The sequence below is a fragment of the Sorex araneus genome, chromosome X, assembly GCF_027595985.1.
Source record: "Sorex araneus isolate mSorAra2 chromosome X, mSorAra2.pri, whole genome shotgun sequence".
In the NCBI taxonomy this organism is placed as follows: Eukaryota; Metazoa; Chordata; class Mammalia; order Eulipotyphla; family Soricidae; genus Sorex; species Sorex araneus.
In genome coordinates this window covers 60,651,214-60,668,005 of record NC_073313.1, presented here as the reverse complement: position 1 = coordinate 60,668,005, position 16,792 = coordinate 60,651,214, and the positions used below count along the sequence as shown (strand labels likewise).

Genomic DNA, 16,792 nt, shown 5'->3' with positions numbered 1-16,792 from the left:
CAGGCCGGAGCTCTAATAGGAGACAGGGCCCCTCCCTCTCAGAGGGGGGTACCAGCAGCCACACCCAACCTGAATTATATTAAGGGCCTACATACAGCTCCTAAAGCACATGGCTACACGTGTGTTCATGCAACAGACCTAATTAGCAAATTATGTGTGACTCACTGGTTATTCTTCTTGTCATTCTGTGAGAACAGGAAGAGAAGACGCTTAGTTCCTCAGCATCTTCCAGGTGAACTAACTCCAAAGAACAATCCTCTAGCACAGCAACATCTTAGGGAAGTCATAGTCTTGAGACCCAGTTTTGTAAGAAGTGTTAGAAGAGCTCCTTTAAAGGGCAGAAGAAACTTTCCATCACGTGGTATTGAGTATGGCTGTCACTACTGTTGCATATGGTTGTCCTCTACTAGATTGAGAAAGGTTAAAAAGATATCGCGGTCCATCATTACAAATTGACCTTTATTGATTTATTTAATGATATTTCTATTAATTATTCTAAGTTTTTTTTTCTGGATCATGTAATATGAAATAAATTTGTTATATGCCTACCAAGGGGGCAAAAAAGGCATCATTATGACAGGGAAGATATGCTGATTACTGCAATGAGAACCAAGCACAAAATAAAATGTGACACAATATAATTTAGATGCCAGAGTTGAAAACTTAGTTATGTAAATGAGAATAGACAGTATACTATATTGAGTTATATTATTTGAATTTCTTTGTCTACATAGGTTAAAAATCATATAGCAATCAATCACTACAAATTAACTTTTATTGATTTATTTTTTGATAATTCCATTTGCTGTTTCCTTTAGTTTTTTTTTTTAAACTTTTGCTTTTTTGGGTCACACCCGGCGATGCACAGGGGTTACTCCTGGCTCGTGCACTCAGAAATTGCTCCTGGCAGTGCTTCAGGGGACCATATGGGATGCTGGGAATCGAACCTGGGTCAGCCGCATGCAAGGCAAATTTGGCCCTTACCCGCTGTGCTATCACTCCAGCCCCTATTTCCTTAAGTTTTGTTAGAGCAAGTAATATGAAATAAATTAGGAGGTACAAGGAACTTGGGGACACTAGTGGAAGGAAGGGGGCATTGGTAGTGGGACTGATGTTGGAACATTATATGCCTGAAACAACTCTATTATAAACAACTTTGTAAATCATAGGGTCTTATAAAAATAAATTACAAAAAGAATTCTTTATATTCTGGATAAAAGTCCTTCACTGGGTACTTGGTCATATGAGTTTTTCCGTAGGCTGTGGCTTCTGCTTTCATTCTCTTAACTGTCTATTACATAACAAACATTCTCATTTTGTTTGATATTTTTGGGGGCTGTGGTGGTGGGTGTTGGGCCATACCTGGAAGTGCTCAGGTGCTCCTCCTGACTTTGTACTCAGAGTCACTCCCAGCAGTGTTCAGCAGACCATGCAGTGCTGGGAAGTATTTTATTTTTTTATTATTATTATTTTTACATTGCTTCGGGGCCAAACCCAGTGGTATTTATTTATTTATTTATTTATTTATTTATTTATTTTGATGGGAAGTATTTTAAATAATAGTTTCCATCGTGATGTTTTGATGGATTCTGCATTAAGTACCTGCCTAAAGATTCATTGTCAAACAACAGGTCATATATGTTTTCTCCTATCATGACTTTCTAAATGTTTTGTAATTCAGGGTCTATACTGAGTTCATTTTTCTACAAGGTATAAAGTTGAAGTTCCAAGACCATTTGTGGACATTTCATCTCATCCCTCTCTGGCTTAAAGCTTCACATGGGTTCCCATTGGTCTTAGAAGTCCAAACTCCTTTTTGTAGGCTCTGTATTCCTGCTCTCACGCCCACTGATCTCCCAGCATCATTTCATAGAACAAGCCCTCTGGATTATCTGCTCTAGCTTTATGGGTCTTCTCTTTTGGGTGGCTCCCCAAAGCTCTTTGCCAACAGGATCTGTGCACAGGTTTGTGTCGCACCTGAAGTAGTGTGTTCCCATCACATACAGTGCTCTGGGATGATTTGGGATCTGATTCCACTTCCATGGGTTTTCAACATAGGGTTGTGGAAGGTACAAATTAAACTGCTATAGAAAACTGGTAGACTCAGATAGCACACTCAGTTCATTCTAATCTTTTAATAAAATTTTCTTTTTTTCCCCACCAATAGAAGGAAAGAACCAGAGCAATATAGCAAGGACTTATTATTGCATAAATGCTAAATCTGGTTCAGTCTCTGGCACCACCAGGAGTTATCCTTGAGCAGCCTTCCTGTTCTTCAGTGATTCTGATGATTCTTGCATTTTTCCTCTTGAACTCATCCCTTAGTTCTCTGCTATGGTGTTCATTTCTTTTTGTACTATTATCCACCTCTGCTGCTTGTAGTGCTTTCCTCCTTCTCTTGGAGCACCTTGATCTTTTGTTCAGCTGCTGTTATTCTGCAATTCACAACTTCTATTGACTTTTTATATTACCTGTCACATTCTTCATTTTTTCCCATTTCTGATTATGATAGTTTTTTTCATTTGACTCATACTTTCTTGTATTTTGCTATCTGTGCTATCATTTCTTTGAACTTATTGAGCATCTTCATCACAGTGTGAATAAAAATATTGAGGATTTACTGGTGTTGTTTATGTCTTCAGTGATACTGATTTTGCTCATTAAGCCTGCTGGGCTACTGTATATTTCCTATATTAGTTTTCAAGGTTTTCGCTGTGCTGGTGGCGATCTGTACTTAGACTTGAATAAGTTTGCTGCATAGCTGTGTAAGCTGTGTATTTCAAGACCTTTGATGTGATCCTGTTTATATGGTGCAGGTCACAGGTAGAGGATGCAGGGACCTAGCTTGAAGGAAGGCATCTTTTTCCGTTAACACTTATGGTTTCTATCATATCCTGTGCATGTGCAGGTGTGAACAAAGTCTTGCCCATTACAGTTATATTTCTCAGGGAAACCAAGCCCCTGTAGCTCTTCACCTTGAAGTACGGACTTGAGACCTCACACTGTAGCTATTCGTTTCCCTTCCATAATCCCTTGGTGATTTTTTTTGTAAATCAGTATTTGAGCTGTGTGGTAAATAGATCATTTGATTTATTGACCAGCCATGTTCCTACTAACTTGCTTTGTGGCAAACTTGGTTAATAATTTGACGTGGTGAATCAGTCTGCTTGCATCCTGAAAACAAGTATTTGCAAGAATGAAACTCAGGAGCCCAAGAAATGGTACGTCAGGGAAGGCACTTGCCTTGCATGCTGCTGACCTGTGTTGGATCCCCGTCACACCGTATTGTCCTTTAAGCACCACCAAGAGTGATCTCTGAGCACAGAGCCAGTAAGCCCTGGGCACAGCTGGGTGTGGTTCAAAACCGCTCCTCCACCAAAAATAGTGTGGTAACAATATACTTTCTGGAAATGAATGGAACATACTAGTTTGTGCAAGCTATTTGGCAGTGTGTGCAGTAACTCCTACTCATTTTCTGTTTATTTTGTGGAGAATGTTTTGAAGTTAGCTTGCAGTGTTACTGTAAAGAAACAGAACAGATTTTAAACACGTGATTCATTAATTTACAAGACAAATGTGCTTTGGTGGTGAAAACTAAGTCATATTGAACATGTAGCATTGCAAAATTAAAACATTTCAACTGGAGTTGAGCAAAACTAGAGATTATCTTATTTCTGTTACTGCTTTGTGCTTGGGGGTCACACTCAGTGGTGCTGAGGACTTACTCTTAGCACTGTGTTCAGGGATCAGTCCTGGTGGTGCTCTGGGATTGAACTAACTATCACCTGCATGAGAGCCAAGTGCCTTACCCATTATACTTCTTTTCAACCCCTTGAAGGGGACACAATTTTAAGACAATATTGGCAGGAGAATGACAAACGTAACTTAAATGACTCCCTGATATCACTTTAAAAATCTCCTTAGATACAATCTAAAACTGAACTATAAATAACTTTGTAAGTCTCAGTTCTTTGTCACTTGTGACTTGTCATTTCGTTGATCTTCGATTTGATTGAGCGGGCGCCAGTAACATCTCCATTCGTCCCTGTTGCGTGCTAACGTAGCCCAATGGTATCTGCTCACTCCAGGACCACGAAGAGCCTCAAACCGATCATTCAGGGATTTGACAAAGAAGTCCAACCATCTCGCAGATGGGCGGCCACTCGGTCTTTTGATATCCCATGGAAACCAGTCAGTAACAGCTCTAGCCCAGCGGTCATCTATGAATCGCATTGCATGTCCAGCCCATCTGTTTTTTGACACCTTGGCAAACGAGACAGCTGCCCTGATTCTTGATCCTCAACGGAGGTCAGAACCCCAGATTCCTTCTCTCACTTGAGTGAAACATGATACTCCAAGTGTAGCTCTTTCCATTCCTCTTTGGGATACCCGAGTAGCGTTCTCATCCTGTTTGTGTAGGGCCCAGGTCTCTGAGGCTTATGTTAGTGCAGGAAGAATGGTGGAGTCAAAAAGATGTGCCTGGAGCCGGAGGTTCTTCGTCCTCTTAACCAATTCTCCGACACTCCTGAAGGCGTTCCATGCTGCTCTCTTCCTCCTGTGCAGTTCTGGCACCAAGTCATTCCTCATGTTGAGTTTTCAACCCAGGTACACATAGCTGCTGCATTCGGAGATGTTTGTTCCACTGAGAGCAATGGAATGTCAGGGACTAGTTTGTTTTTCATGAACATTGTTTTGCTGAGATTCAGCTGCAGTCTGACCTTTCCACACTTGCGGTTGAAGTTGGTCAGTGTTTGTGCCACATAGCTAATGTTTGTTCTTATTAGAACGATGTCATCAGTGAAGCGGAGGTGGTGTAGTTGCCAACCACCTATATTCACTTCCATTCCTTCCCATTACAGTCGTTGCATGACATTCTTGAGGTGGCACTGAAGAGTTTTGGTGAAATAGTATCACCCTGACAAACCCCTCTCTTTACGTCAATGATGTAGAATGATGAGATCCTGGTGGTGAGTCCATAATACAGCTCACAAATGATCTTGATGTACTGAGTTTGAACACCTTGTTTGGCTAGGACTTCGATGACTGCTTCAGTCTCAACAGAATCAAAGGCCTTCTTTAAATCAATGAAAGTTAGACAAAGCAGCATCTTGAACTCTCGCAAAACTTCAGTGAGCTTGGTCTCTCTGTGGATATGGTCGATAATGCTGAATCCTTTTCGGAACCCAGCTTGCTTGCATGTTTTCCTTTGTCTAGTGTTCTGCCTATTCTATTCAGGATGACTCGAGTGAACAACTTGTAGACGATGGATAACAGGCAGATTGGCAGATAGTTGCCGATGTCGTGGATGTCTTTCTTGTACAACAGAACGGTCCTGCTGGTTTTCCATTAGGACGGAATCTTGCATACATAGCCAAGCCAGTGTGTTGACAAGTACTGGTGGCAGATTCTTCTGGTGTTCGGTTGTGACCTTGTCTGGACTGGGATGCGTCTTTACCAATGAAATGGCGTGTCGGGTTTTGGAAGGGAGGACATTGTGAATGACATATCCTCCTGTGGAATTTGGTATGTGGGCAGGTGGACGTGGCTGTCAATGAGATCTGAGTAGAAGTCGTGAATAATCCTCTCTCTTGCCCTTCTGGAAGATGTAATAGATTTATCAGGACGTCGGAGGGCAGTCATCTTGGTCTCGTAGTTGGTGAAGGACAGGCGAGTGTTGCGAATACTTTTCCTGGCTTCTGCCGCATCGGCCAACACTGCTGCTCTTCTCTCTTAGAGGTCTTCCTTGGACGTTAGCTTGTGATTGCCTGAGACTCATGCTAAACCATGTTGGCAGATGAGCTTGAGAATTCCTGAAGGCAGGCGTCTGTTTGTGGCTTTTCCACTCTCGGTATTCCTCGCGCAGTCATGAAGGTGCTGAACCAGTCGATCGTATTCCTCATAGATGTTGTCAAGGATGGCATCTTCCTACGTTGCCGCAGTAGTGCCAAAGAGCTCCCAGTTGGTGGTCATTCTGGGAGTTCTCTTCTTAAACTTAAACTTAATTCTCTTTTAAAACTTAAACTTTGGAGACCTTTCTCCCCACTCTGTTAAGTAGAATTTTGCATGAAGGAGACGATGGTCCGATCCCGTTTGGAATTTTGGGACATCAGGGAAAACATTCGATTGAATATGATGTGATCAATTTAGTTGTAGAACTGTCCACTCGAAGACTCCCATGTCCAACGTTTAGATTTGGCCTTCTGGAACTGTGAGTTACCATGGATGGTCTTGGTCGATATGATGAACTCAGACAGTCTCTCACCCTGTTCGTTCCATTCTAGGCCATGGGTCCCGATGTGGAGTTCTTCAGGCGACCTTCTTGCTCCTATCTTGGCATTAAAATCACCAACAATGATCTTTTAGAAGTTGTGGTCTTCTTTATAGAAATTCTCCAGCTCCACATAGAACTTCTCAATTACTTCTTCATCATAGTTGGATGTTGTTGCATAGACAATGAAGATAGAAACTGCCAGTAGTGAGCCACATCTATTTGAGCATAATTGTCCGATTCATGTTGTTAGGCAATTGAATGAATAAATAGTCATGGCCAAGTTCATGTTGACAAGAACACTGATCCCACTGACACCTCGTTGTCACATGTTCTGAGGAACGATTCTTCTCCAGTGCCTAAAATGGCATGATGTGATCTCTGCCTTCTCATTTTGGTCAGACAATGATGTCATACTTGATCTTCTGCGTTTGTATCATCAGGTCTTTGATGGATGCTTCCAATGCCAGCATACGTGCATTGAAAGTACAGGCAGTCATTTTATTCCTTCTTCGTTTTGGCAGTCTAGTTCATCCCTGAGATTTTTATCAGCCTCTCCTTGCTCATCCTTCTTAACGCTATCATATTGGAATCTCTTTCAGTGTCAGGTGAATTAGGCCCATTGTTGTTACTGTCTTTGGCATATCGGATACGCCACAGGTAGCTTGCCAGGCTCTGCCGTGCGGGCGTGCTACTCTCAGTAGCTTGCTGGGCTCTCCGAGAGGGATGGAGGCTTTTAGGGCGGCCTGCAATCGCCTTCACAGTTCCCATAGTTCACACCATATTTGAACTCCATCAAATATGGTGCGGAAATTATAGGAAATGGCTCTTATTGATTAGATGAACTTATCCCATGCTCTTCTCAGTCCTTAGACACCTTTTGTGCACTTTTTTTTTATCTTGTTCTTTATTTTCTTACATCTCTAAAGAATTTCCAAAAGTCGTTACTGATGAATATCACAGCTGACACTCAGGAAGGAAGCATTTAACACTAGGAAACCTTAATCCTACTATATTAATCGTTCCATCACGGATACGAAATGAAACAGTTCTTCAAGTAAAAAAAATGTTAAGTAAAAGAAAAATATACTATCCACAGCTAAGCTTCCATAGCACGAAAGACGTGGGAGTGGAAGATCACCTGTGGAGATTCTCAGAGGAAAATGCAGTAAAGAAATGTCACATTTTCCAAGAAATGACACATTTAAGTCATCACTTTCTTTACTGGGAATGAATCTAGTGACTAATTTTCCTCTTCCTGTTGCAGTGTCACCCTTACAAATTAAGAGTTCCCTTACACCTGTAAATTTCTCTTTTTAAAAGAAAAATAGTAGGAGTTGTCTTTTTCATGCAAATGAAGGCAGTAAAATGCTCCTTATGCATCTTCCTGTGGGGAGAGGTGTGGGACACATTCGGCAGTGCTCAGGACTTACGCCTGATTCTGTGCTCAGGAATCACTCTTGGCAGGGCTCAGAGGAACATATGGGGTGCCAGGGATAGATCCCCACCCTCTGTACTCTCTAGCCACCATTTTGGTTTTTTCCATTTTTTGAGTCTTTGTTATACATTTTAATTTTATTTTTTAAATTTATTTATTTTTAATTAGTGAATCACCGTGAGGGTACAGTTACAGATTTATACACTTTTGTGCTCATGTTTCCCTCATACAAAGTTCGAGAACCCATCCCTTCACCAGTGTCCATTCTCCACCACCAGTAAACCCAGCATCCCTCCCACCCTCCCCAATCCCATCTCCCCCCACCCCACCCTGCCACTGTGGCAGGGCATTCCTTTCTGTTCTCTTTAATTACCTGTTGTGGATTGCAATAAAGGTGTTGAGTGGCCACTGTGTTCAGTCTCTAGCCCACATTCAGCCTGCAACACCCTACCCCCGCATAGCCTCTGACCACATTATAGTTGGTGATCCCTTCTCTGAGTTGCCCTCTCCCCAGAATGTGAGGCCAGCCTCCAAACCATGGAGTCAACCTCGTGGTACTTATTTCTACATTTCTTGGGTGTTAGTCTCTCACTCTGTTATTCTATATTCCACAGATGAGTGCAATCTTTCTATGTCTGTCTCTCTTTCTGACTCCTTTCACTCAGCATGAAACTTTCCATGCCGATCCACTTATATGCAAAATTCATGATCTCCTTTTTTCTAACAGTTGCATAGTATTCCATTGTATAGATGTACCAAAGTTTCTTCAACCAGTCATCCGTTCTAGGGCATTCAGGTTTTTTTCCAGAATCTGGCTATTGTAAACAGTGCTGTGATGAACATATAAGTGCAGATGTCGTTTCGACTATACTTTTTTGCTTCTCTGGGATATATTCCCAGCAGTGGTATTGCTGGGTCAAATGGGAGCTCAATATCTAATTTTTTGGGAATCGTCCATACTGTTTTCCAAAAGGGCTGAACCAGTCGGCATTCCCACCAGCATTGTAGAAGGGTCCCTTTTTCCCCACATCCTCTCCAACGGCGGTTGCTTTTGTTCTTTTGGATGTGTGCTAGTCTCTGTGGTGTGAGGTGGTATCTCATGGTTGTTTTGATCTGCATCTCCCTGATGATTAGTGATGTAGAGCACTTTTTCATGTGCCTTTTGGCCATTTGTATCTCTTCCTTGAGAAAGTTTCTGTTCATTTCTTCGCCCCATTTTTTGATGGGGTTGGATGTTTTCTTCTTGTAGAGTTCAACCAGTGCTTTATATACCATTGATATCAACCCCTTATCTGATGGGTATTATTTTCAGGTTCATTGAGTCTTTTTGCATCTATGGCTGTACTACTCATCCATATCTCCAGTCTAACTGAAATCCTTGCCTCTGTTCACCCATAATTTCCAATTCTCTTCTCCCCACCCACCACTTTGATTTCTTTCTTTCTCTGTCCTTACTGTCACTGGGGTCAAGGGTGATGTAGGCACTGCTCCTGTGCTGTACTTCCTCATCCATTATTCTGTATAACACAGATAAGTGAGATCTTTCTGTGTTTGTCTTTCTTCTGGCTTACTTCACTAACATATCTTCCAGTTCCAACCACGTTGCAGCAAAACTTGCATGTTTTCATCGTTCGTTGCAGCTGTCTAGCTGTCCATCGTGTATGTATACCCACATCTTCATAATCCATTCATCTGTCCTGGACACCTAGGTTGATTCCATATCTTAGATGTTGTACTGAGGGCAGCAATGAATAGTGGTGTGCATATGTCCTTTTGAGAGTGTTTTATGCCCTGAGGAAGGCACCCAAAAGTGGCATTGTTGGATGATATGCATGTTCAATTTTAAGTTTACTGAGAATTCTCTATACTGTTCCCAGAGGGGTCATACCAGATGACATTCCCACAAGCAGAGGATGAGAGTTCCTTTTTTCCCACATCACTACTGACACAGATAGTTCCAATTATTCCTGATATATGCCATTCTCTGGTTTGAGATAGTATCTCATTGTCATCTTGATTTGGATTTCTCTGATGATAAGTGATGCTGAACCTGTTTTCATATGCCTACTGGCATTCACCTGTCTTCTTCTGAGTAATGTCAGTTCATTTCCTCTTCTTAGTATTTGGTGGGGAGTTTGAATTTTTGTTTATCTTTGTGAATGCTTTATATATCCTGGATACCAAAGCTTTACTTGATATGTTGAATGCAAATATTTTTTCCCATTCAGTTAGCTGTATTTTCATTTTAGCCTGTGTTACTTTTGCCATGCAGAAACTCTTTAACTTTATGTACTTCTATTTGTTTACTTTTGATTACCATTTTGTTTACCTTTTCGAGTTACCTTTGCTATTTACCTTTGCTAAGATCTCCTCCCCCATTTGATCTTTTCTAAAATCTCCTCCCACATTTTATAGATGGAGATCTATAAAAATTTCCATCTAAATCTGTTCTTTCTTACCTGTGGTGCCCTTTCTTATTAAAGGGAAGAATTATTTTAACATTTCAGTTGTGGGTCTGTGTAAAACTTTAAGGAAATGGTATATAAAATTTGATAGCTTTTTATTATCATCATAAAGGGAAATTTGTGTGTGTGTGTGTGTGTATATATGTATGTATGTATATACATATGCCTCTCAGAGATCCCGGCAAGTTACCGAGGCCTTTGATTCTGTTGACTGTTGAGACTGAGAGGTCATCGAAGTCCTAGCCAAACAAGGTGTTCAAACTCAGTACATCAAGATCATTTGTGAGCTGTATTATGGACTCACCACCAGGATCTCATCATTCTACATCATTGACGTAAAGAGAGGGGTTTGTCAGGGTGATACTATTTCACCAAAACTCTTCAGTGCCACCTCAAGAATGTCATGCAACGACTGTAATGGGAAGGAATGGAAGTGAATATAGGTGGTTGGCAACTACACCACCTCCGCTTCACTGATGACATCGTTCTAATAAGAACAAACATTAGCTATGTGGCACAAACACTGACCAACTTCAACCGCAAGTGTGGAAAGGTCAGACTGCAGCTGAATCTCAGCAAAACAATGTTCATGAAAAACAAACTAGTCCCTGACATTCCATTGCTCTCAGTGGAACAAACATCTCCGAATGCAGCAGCTATGTGTACCTGGGTTGAAAACTCAACATGAGGAATGACTTGGTGCCAGAACTGCACAGGAGGAAGAGAGCAGCATGGAACGCCTTCAGGAGTGTCGGAGAATTGGTTAAGAGGACGAAGAACCTCCGGCTCCAGGCACATCTTTTTGACTCCACCATTCTTCCTGCACTAACATAAGCCTCAGAGACCTGGGCCCTACACAAACAGGATGAGAACGCTACTCGGGTATCCCAAAGAGGAATGGAAAGAGCTACACTTGGAGTATCATGTTTCACTCAAGTGAGAGAAGGAATCTGGGGTTCTGACCTCCGTTGAGGATCAAGAATCAGGGCAGCTGTCTCGTTTGCCAAGGTGTCAAAAAACAGATGGGCTGGACATGCAATGCGATTCATAGATGACCGTTGGGCTAGAGCTGTTACTGACTGGTTTCCATGGGATATCAAAAGACCGAGTGGCCGCCCATCTGCGAGATGGTTGGACTTCTTTGTCAAATCCCTGAATGATCGGTTTGAGGCTCTTTGTGGTCCTGGAGTGAGCAGATACCATTGGGCTACACTAGCACGCAACAGGACGAATGGAGATGTTACTGGCGCCCGCTCAATCAAATCGAAGATCAGCGAAATGACAAGTCACAAGTGACAAGTGTTTATCCAGATTCACCAGCAACATTTGTTGAATAGGCTATCTGTACTCCATTTCATGTTCTCAGCTCCCTTACCAAAAATTAGCTCTCCATTAATACGAGGTTTTTTCATAGAGTATTTATTTTTAACCCATTGACCAGAGGGCCTATCTTAATTACTGTATCATGCTATTTTGATCACCATAGCTAATATTACAGTTCCAAATTAGGTAATGATATGCATCCTAATTTCTTAGTTTTCAGATTAGACACCATTTTTTTTTTATTTTTGGAAATGAACTGATGGAATTGGGAAAAGGGTGGTTCTGTGTATCTACTTGTGACCAATGATGAAGCGTGAATGCAGCAGCCACCCTCTGATATATTTCCTGTCCTGTGTCTGAAATCATTTGTTTTCATACATAGTTCAAGTAGAAAACACTCTTTTCCTAACAGTATTTGTTCTAATTTGTTACTTGTATATTTGAATGGTAAAGTTTGCCATTCATATTCACATGCAGGGAAGCAGTAATTATAATTTTACTGAAGAACTTAAAGGATTTTTATTTCATATTCAAGCCAGAAATTTAAGGCAAGAGCCAATGATCTTCAAGTGCTTCATTGTCACATGTCTTATCCAGTGAAACTTGTTGCTTCCTTTGCTACTACACTGTCTAAGAAGCTTCTGTGTTTACAGGAACTTTCTGATAAAATTGTCACTTGTCACATGCAGCTACTGAACACTTGAAATGTGGCTACCTCCATGAATTAAATTTTAAATTGTATTTTAATTGTGATTATAATTTAGCCACATATGAATTGTAGTCACCACATGAGACAGTGCAGCAACATTTTCATTCACGTGCTTTTATCTAAGATATGAAAATATCTACTATTTAGAAACCAACATAAAGACATTTAATTGTTTTTCAGGAACAGATTAAATTATTGAAATGTCCTTGAAAATAATTACGTCAAGCCCAGCAGACCTTGGGTGATAGTTGTGCAAATGTTTGAATTCAGTGAAATGCCTGGTTTCTTTGTTCACTCAGCAGATAATCTCGAAACTTCTAGAAATGACAGTACCTTGTTGTAGGTGCTGGGAACAAAGCAGAGACACGCCCTTCAGGATATTCGCCTAGAAGAAAAGAAAGATAATGGGAATTTGTACAAAATGGAAGAGGGAAGGGGGAAGATTATTTGCAGGTTTCAGTCTTATAATTGAACAGAGGGTGACACTCTTGGCCTAAGTCACTGGAGAGACCATTTCATCAGGTCATGACCAGTTGAGGTGTCTGTTGGCCAGCCATATTCCATGTCTGGAAGGCAGTTGGATGTGTGGGAATATGGTGCAGGTACAGGGAGAGGTCTTGAGAGAGAGGTATCAGAGTCACTCCTACCGAAATCCAAGGGTGGTGAGCAGAGCAGACAACTGAAAGAATACAAAGTGAAGAATGGCCTTGAGTCACACCAGCATTTAGAAGGAAATGTTCCCTTAGGCAAAATGGCTAATAAGTTCACCCAGGCCAAACAACATGAAAGTACAGGTGGTAATATTTAGGAATTTTATCTTTAAATCACCTAGGAGCAAATTTATAAGTGACTGTTCATGTCTAGGTTTCTTGATGCTAAAAGTTAACCTAATATGAAAAATGTATTAGACAGTCCATAGCCCCTTCACATACAGCATATGATGGAATTAACTCTGGATAGTTGTTTTATGCTCCTTATTCAACATTACTAAAAGTTACATGCCTTAAAATGATTGACAGAGTTTATTTCTCTTTAACTTGTACTTTGATATTCAAATATATCTTTCTTAATCATCTTAATGTCCTACCATGACAAAATAAGGTTGCTCTGGGCCCTGGGTTTTGGAAATAGAGCCTGGAGTTTTCCTCATTGCATAAGAATTCACTTTTGGAAACCGGGGTGGGGGGATGGTGGGGTTACTGTGGGGACTTGGCATCTTTGGCTCAGATTGGGTGGGTGTCATGACACCACTGTGTCACTGTGCTGCGTGATGAGGTCCTCTGTCATCCCTGCTCTTAGCAGAGTCCTGCTGCCTCAGTGCAGTGATAGGAAATTAAAAACCAGTATACCTTCCACCCCCGCCCCCACCTGCATAACTGATAAATTTCACTTCATTTTCTCTTTACCTTGATTACATTCAATATTTCAACCCAAAACTCACTATTGTTGTTAGAGTTTCAACACAGAAGTCACGATTCTTATGGGAGTTTATCCCCAAAAAATACGGCCCTATTGACAAGGAAACATTTGATAATTAGTTTTCCACTGATAAGAATGAAGAGATATGAAGTCACGCGGCCACAGTAGCGGCTGCGCGGTTTAGGATTTCTGTATTTTAGTAATTAAGTCCAGAAAGATTTAAGTTGGAAATTGCATCATTTCCCTCCTGAGGCAGCATGGAGCAAAAGCTTAGTTCACAGTCTGGAGACATGGCTGCAAGCACTTGCTGGGACCAGAAGTCATATAGCTGGTTCTGGATCCTGGGCGTTCAGCAGCAAAGCGGCTGCTGTGCAAAGGCACGGCCACCCAGGTCGAATCTCGGCGGAGCTCGAGCCGGTGTTGGCCCCGGCCTGAGACTCAGGAAGTTCCTCTCTTTGGCTCACGAGAAGAAAGTCCATTTGCACAGCAGATGCTCGGCTTTGACATTTTAAGGGTTAAAAAATAATTTAGTAGAAAGAGAGTAAGAAGGAAATTTTCTGCCGTAGAGGCAGTGAGGGGGGTGGGACAAGGAGGGTGGAAACTGAGGGCATTGGTGGTGGAAAATGTACACTGGTGGAGGGATGGGTGCTCGAAAATTGACTGAATGTTCAATTCAGTCACAGTATGACTGAAACTCAAACATAAATGTTTTGTAACTGTAGCTCATGGAAATTTGATTTAAAAATTTAAAAAAGATAATTCAGTATGAAAATCAAAATTATCACTGACTCATTCTCTGTTGTTTCCACCCCCATTTTCTACTTATTTGGTGAAAAGTAAGCTAGTATTTAGATTCTCACCTTGGGCATGGAAATTCTAATTTTGATAGAAATTAATTGTTAATGAGCTAGAGAATGGAAAGATTCTCTAATTACAGCAAATGGAATTAAATTTTACTTGAAGGCATTTTTTGTTATTGCAGTTGGCTTAAAATTCAGAACAGCCTCTTGTACACCTTGGCTTATTTTAAAGCTCACTTGACTCACTGCTACTTTCAGAAGAAGCACTGAGACCTGCAGCAAACTTACCCAGTGAATATCTCAGTGTTTCTTTAGAGATGTGGTGGAGAGCAACTTACTCTTTGAGAAAAACAACAGCTCAAAGATTGATGATGTTACCATGTTAGGAAAAATTAACCAATTGTGTTTCTATTTTGTACCATATTTTTTCTAATGTGCTAATTATTTCTCTTTTTCCCTAGCTTTAGACGAGTTACATACCATGGAAGTACTTACAAAGGAATTACTTATGAAACTGAAGACCTGTATGCTGGCCCTGAGCATTGTCCCTTGGATGTACGTACACTGAGAGATAGAATCTACTTGTCTTGGCAGTATTGATTCGTGTTGTGTCCTTGGTCAATGCATATGTCCAACAAAGAACAGGTTTGATGTCTGAAAGTGCCCCAAGTGAGCATGTCTACTATCCAGCAAGGTCAAATGAGTAAACTTCGTCACTTGGCTAGCAATCACCAGCACTGAAAGAATTAATAATATACGATTCTTACTTAAGAGGAAAGCAATAAACAGAGACCACCACAAAGAGCAAACACAGATTTTCGAATTAATGGGTCAGTGAAATCGTTACCATTACCTTTGCTCAGATTTTTTAAGTGGAAAAATAAAGGAATGAATGAAAACTCAAGTCAAAATAGAAGTCATGCAACAACAGAGTGGGGTTGATGGAAAATGTAAACACTCGAGATTTTGTAGACTTCTGGATTTAGAGAAAAAGTAACAAGTTTTTCAAAAATTAAATGGGTGGGGGAGAAAAGCTTTTAAAAGTAAAGCAGAAAAGAAAAAAAACATCTAAAGTAATTCCAACCCATAAATACACATCAGTGGAGTATCCAAAGTGTGGGAAATGTACAGAAAAATACTTAATGTAATGGTGGCCTGAAAACGACACATCTCCTGAAAGCCATCAACCCGATAGGTGAGGTTCTCAGGAAAGTCTGAGCAGAGATCTCTTCAAATGGAGCCACACAAAGCATACACTAGCTCCTGCCAGGGTTCACAGTACTTTGATCTGTCAGCTTTTACTACAGATACCCTGCATTTAGATTAGTATGTCCTGAGGAAACAGTAACTTAGAAGGATTTGAGAGCAAGGTGATGGATGAAGTACAGAGTTCCTTTTCTTAAAGCCACACCTCACCATTTAAATAGCAGTGGCTACTGTGGTAGCCATCACTGCCAGTCCAGAACAGATTCTTCTGAATTGATGGTCCCACAAATGTATTTTCTTGATGAGTTTGGGTGATTCAGATTACCTGCTGATATTCGATGTCTACCCAGAGAGATCTGTCACTCTTCACCTGTGTTGTACTAGGTAAGCATGTCTGGCAGAATTGGAGCTTTTACATTACTCCTAAACCATTCACGTAATGGGTTTGACCCACTAATCTATTGTGTCTGGAAACTGGAGATAAATCTTCGGAAGCAGCTGACTTTGAGAATGGGTGGGAGTTAGAGTACAGATCAACTTGGAAGTACTCTGCCATTGGTTTCACCTACTATAAAGTTTACTGAATCATTTATTCATTTAACAGATATCTGAAGGAAGTAGTCTAAGAGGTTAGTCAAGGTTTATCTGGAGGTGAGACTTCATATAATACCTGTGATAAAATAAAGATGATATAATAACTAAAGTTATTGTACATTGAGGATTTCTCATGTGACAGGCATTGCTTAACCCCTACAACAGCCCTTTAAGGTATTCTCAAGGCACTTTCAAATACGGTAAGTATTGGGTTCTTGGAATGAATAAACTTCCCAGTCACACAGCACGTGAGAGAGCCTAGATTCATACCCAGGTCTGTTTGAACCTGATGTCTATGCTTCCTACTGTAGAACACAGCATCTACCTTCTTCACAGCTATCTGTTCTTTCACATTATTCTGTTTGTTTTAGGATTCCATATATGTTTTGGACTGACAATAAGCAGGACTCAGGGCTTAGTCCTGGCTCTCTGCTTAGGGGTCACTTCTGGTGGAGTTCAGGAGACTGTATGGGGTGCCAGAGATGGAACCCAGGTTGGGTTAGTGTGCAAGTCAAACATCTTGCCTGCTGTACTGTCTCTCAGGCTCCAATGTATTTTTCAATATTTTGA

The 16,792-nt window shown here is 40.9% G+C and overlaps 1 protein-coding gene across 3 annotated transcripts in view; it reads left to right on the top strand.

Annotated features, from left to right (window-relative positions):
• The window catches only part of PASD1 (PAS domain containing repressor 1), a 259,538-nt gene that overhangs the window by 234,904 nt on the left and 7,842 nt on the right, over positions 1–16,792 (top strand). For all 3 annotated transcript variants that reach the window (XM_055121490.1, XM_055121491.1, XM_055121489.1), the window contains one exon: positions 14,884–14,977. In XM_055121490.1, the coding sequence (XP_054977465.1) occupies positions 14,884–14,977 (94 nt within the window). The remainder of the gene's footprint in view (positions 1–14,883; positions 14,978–16,792) is intronic.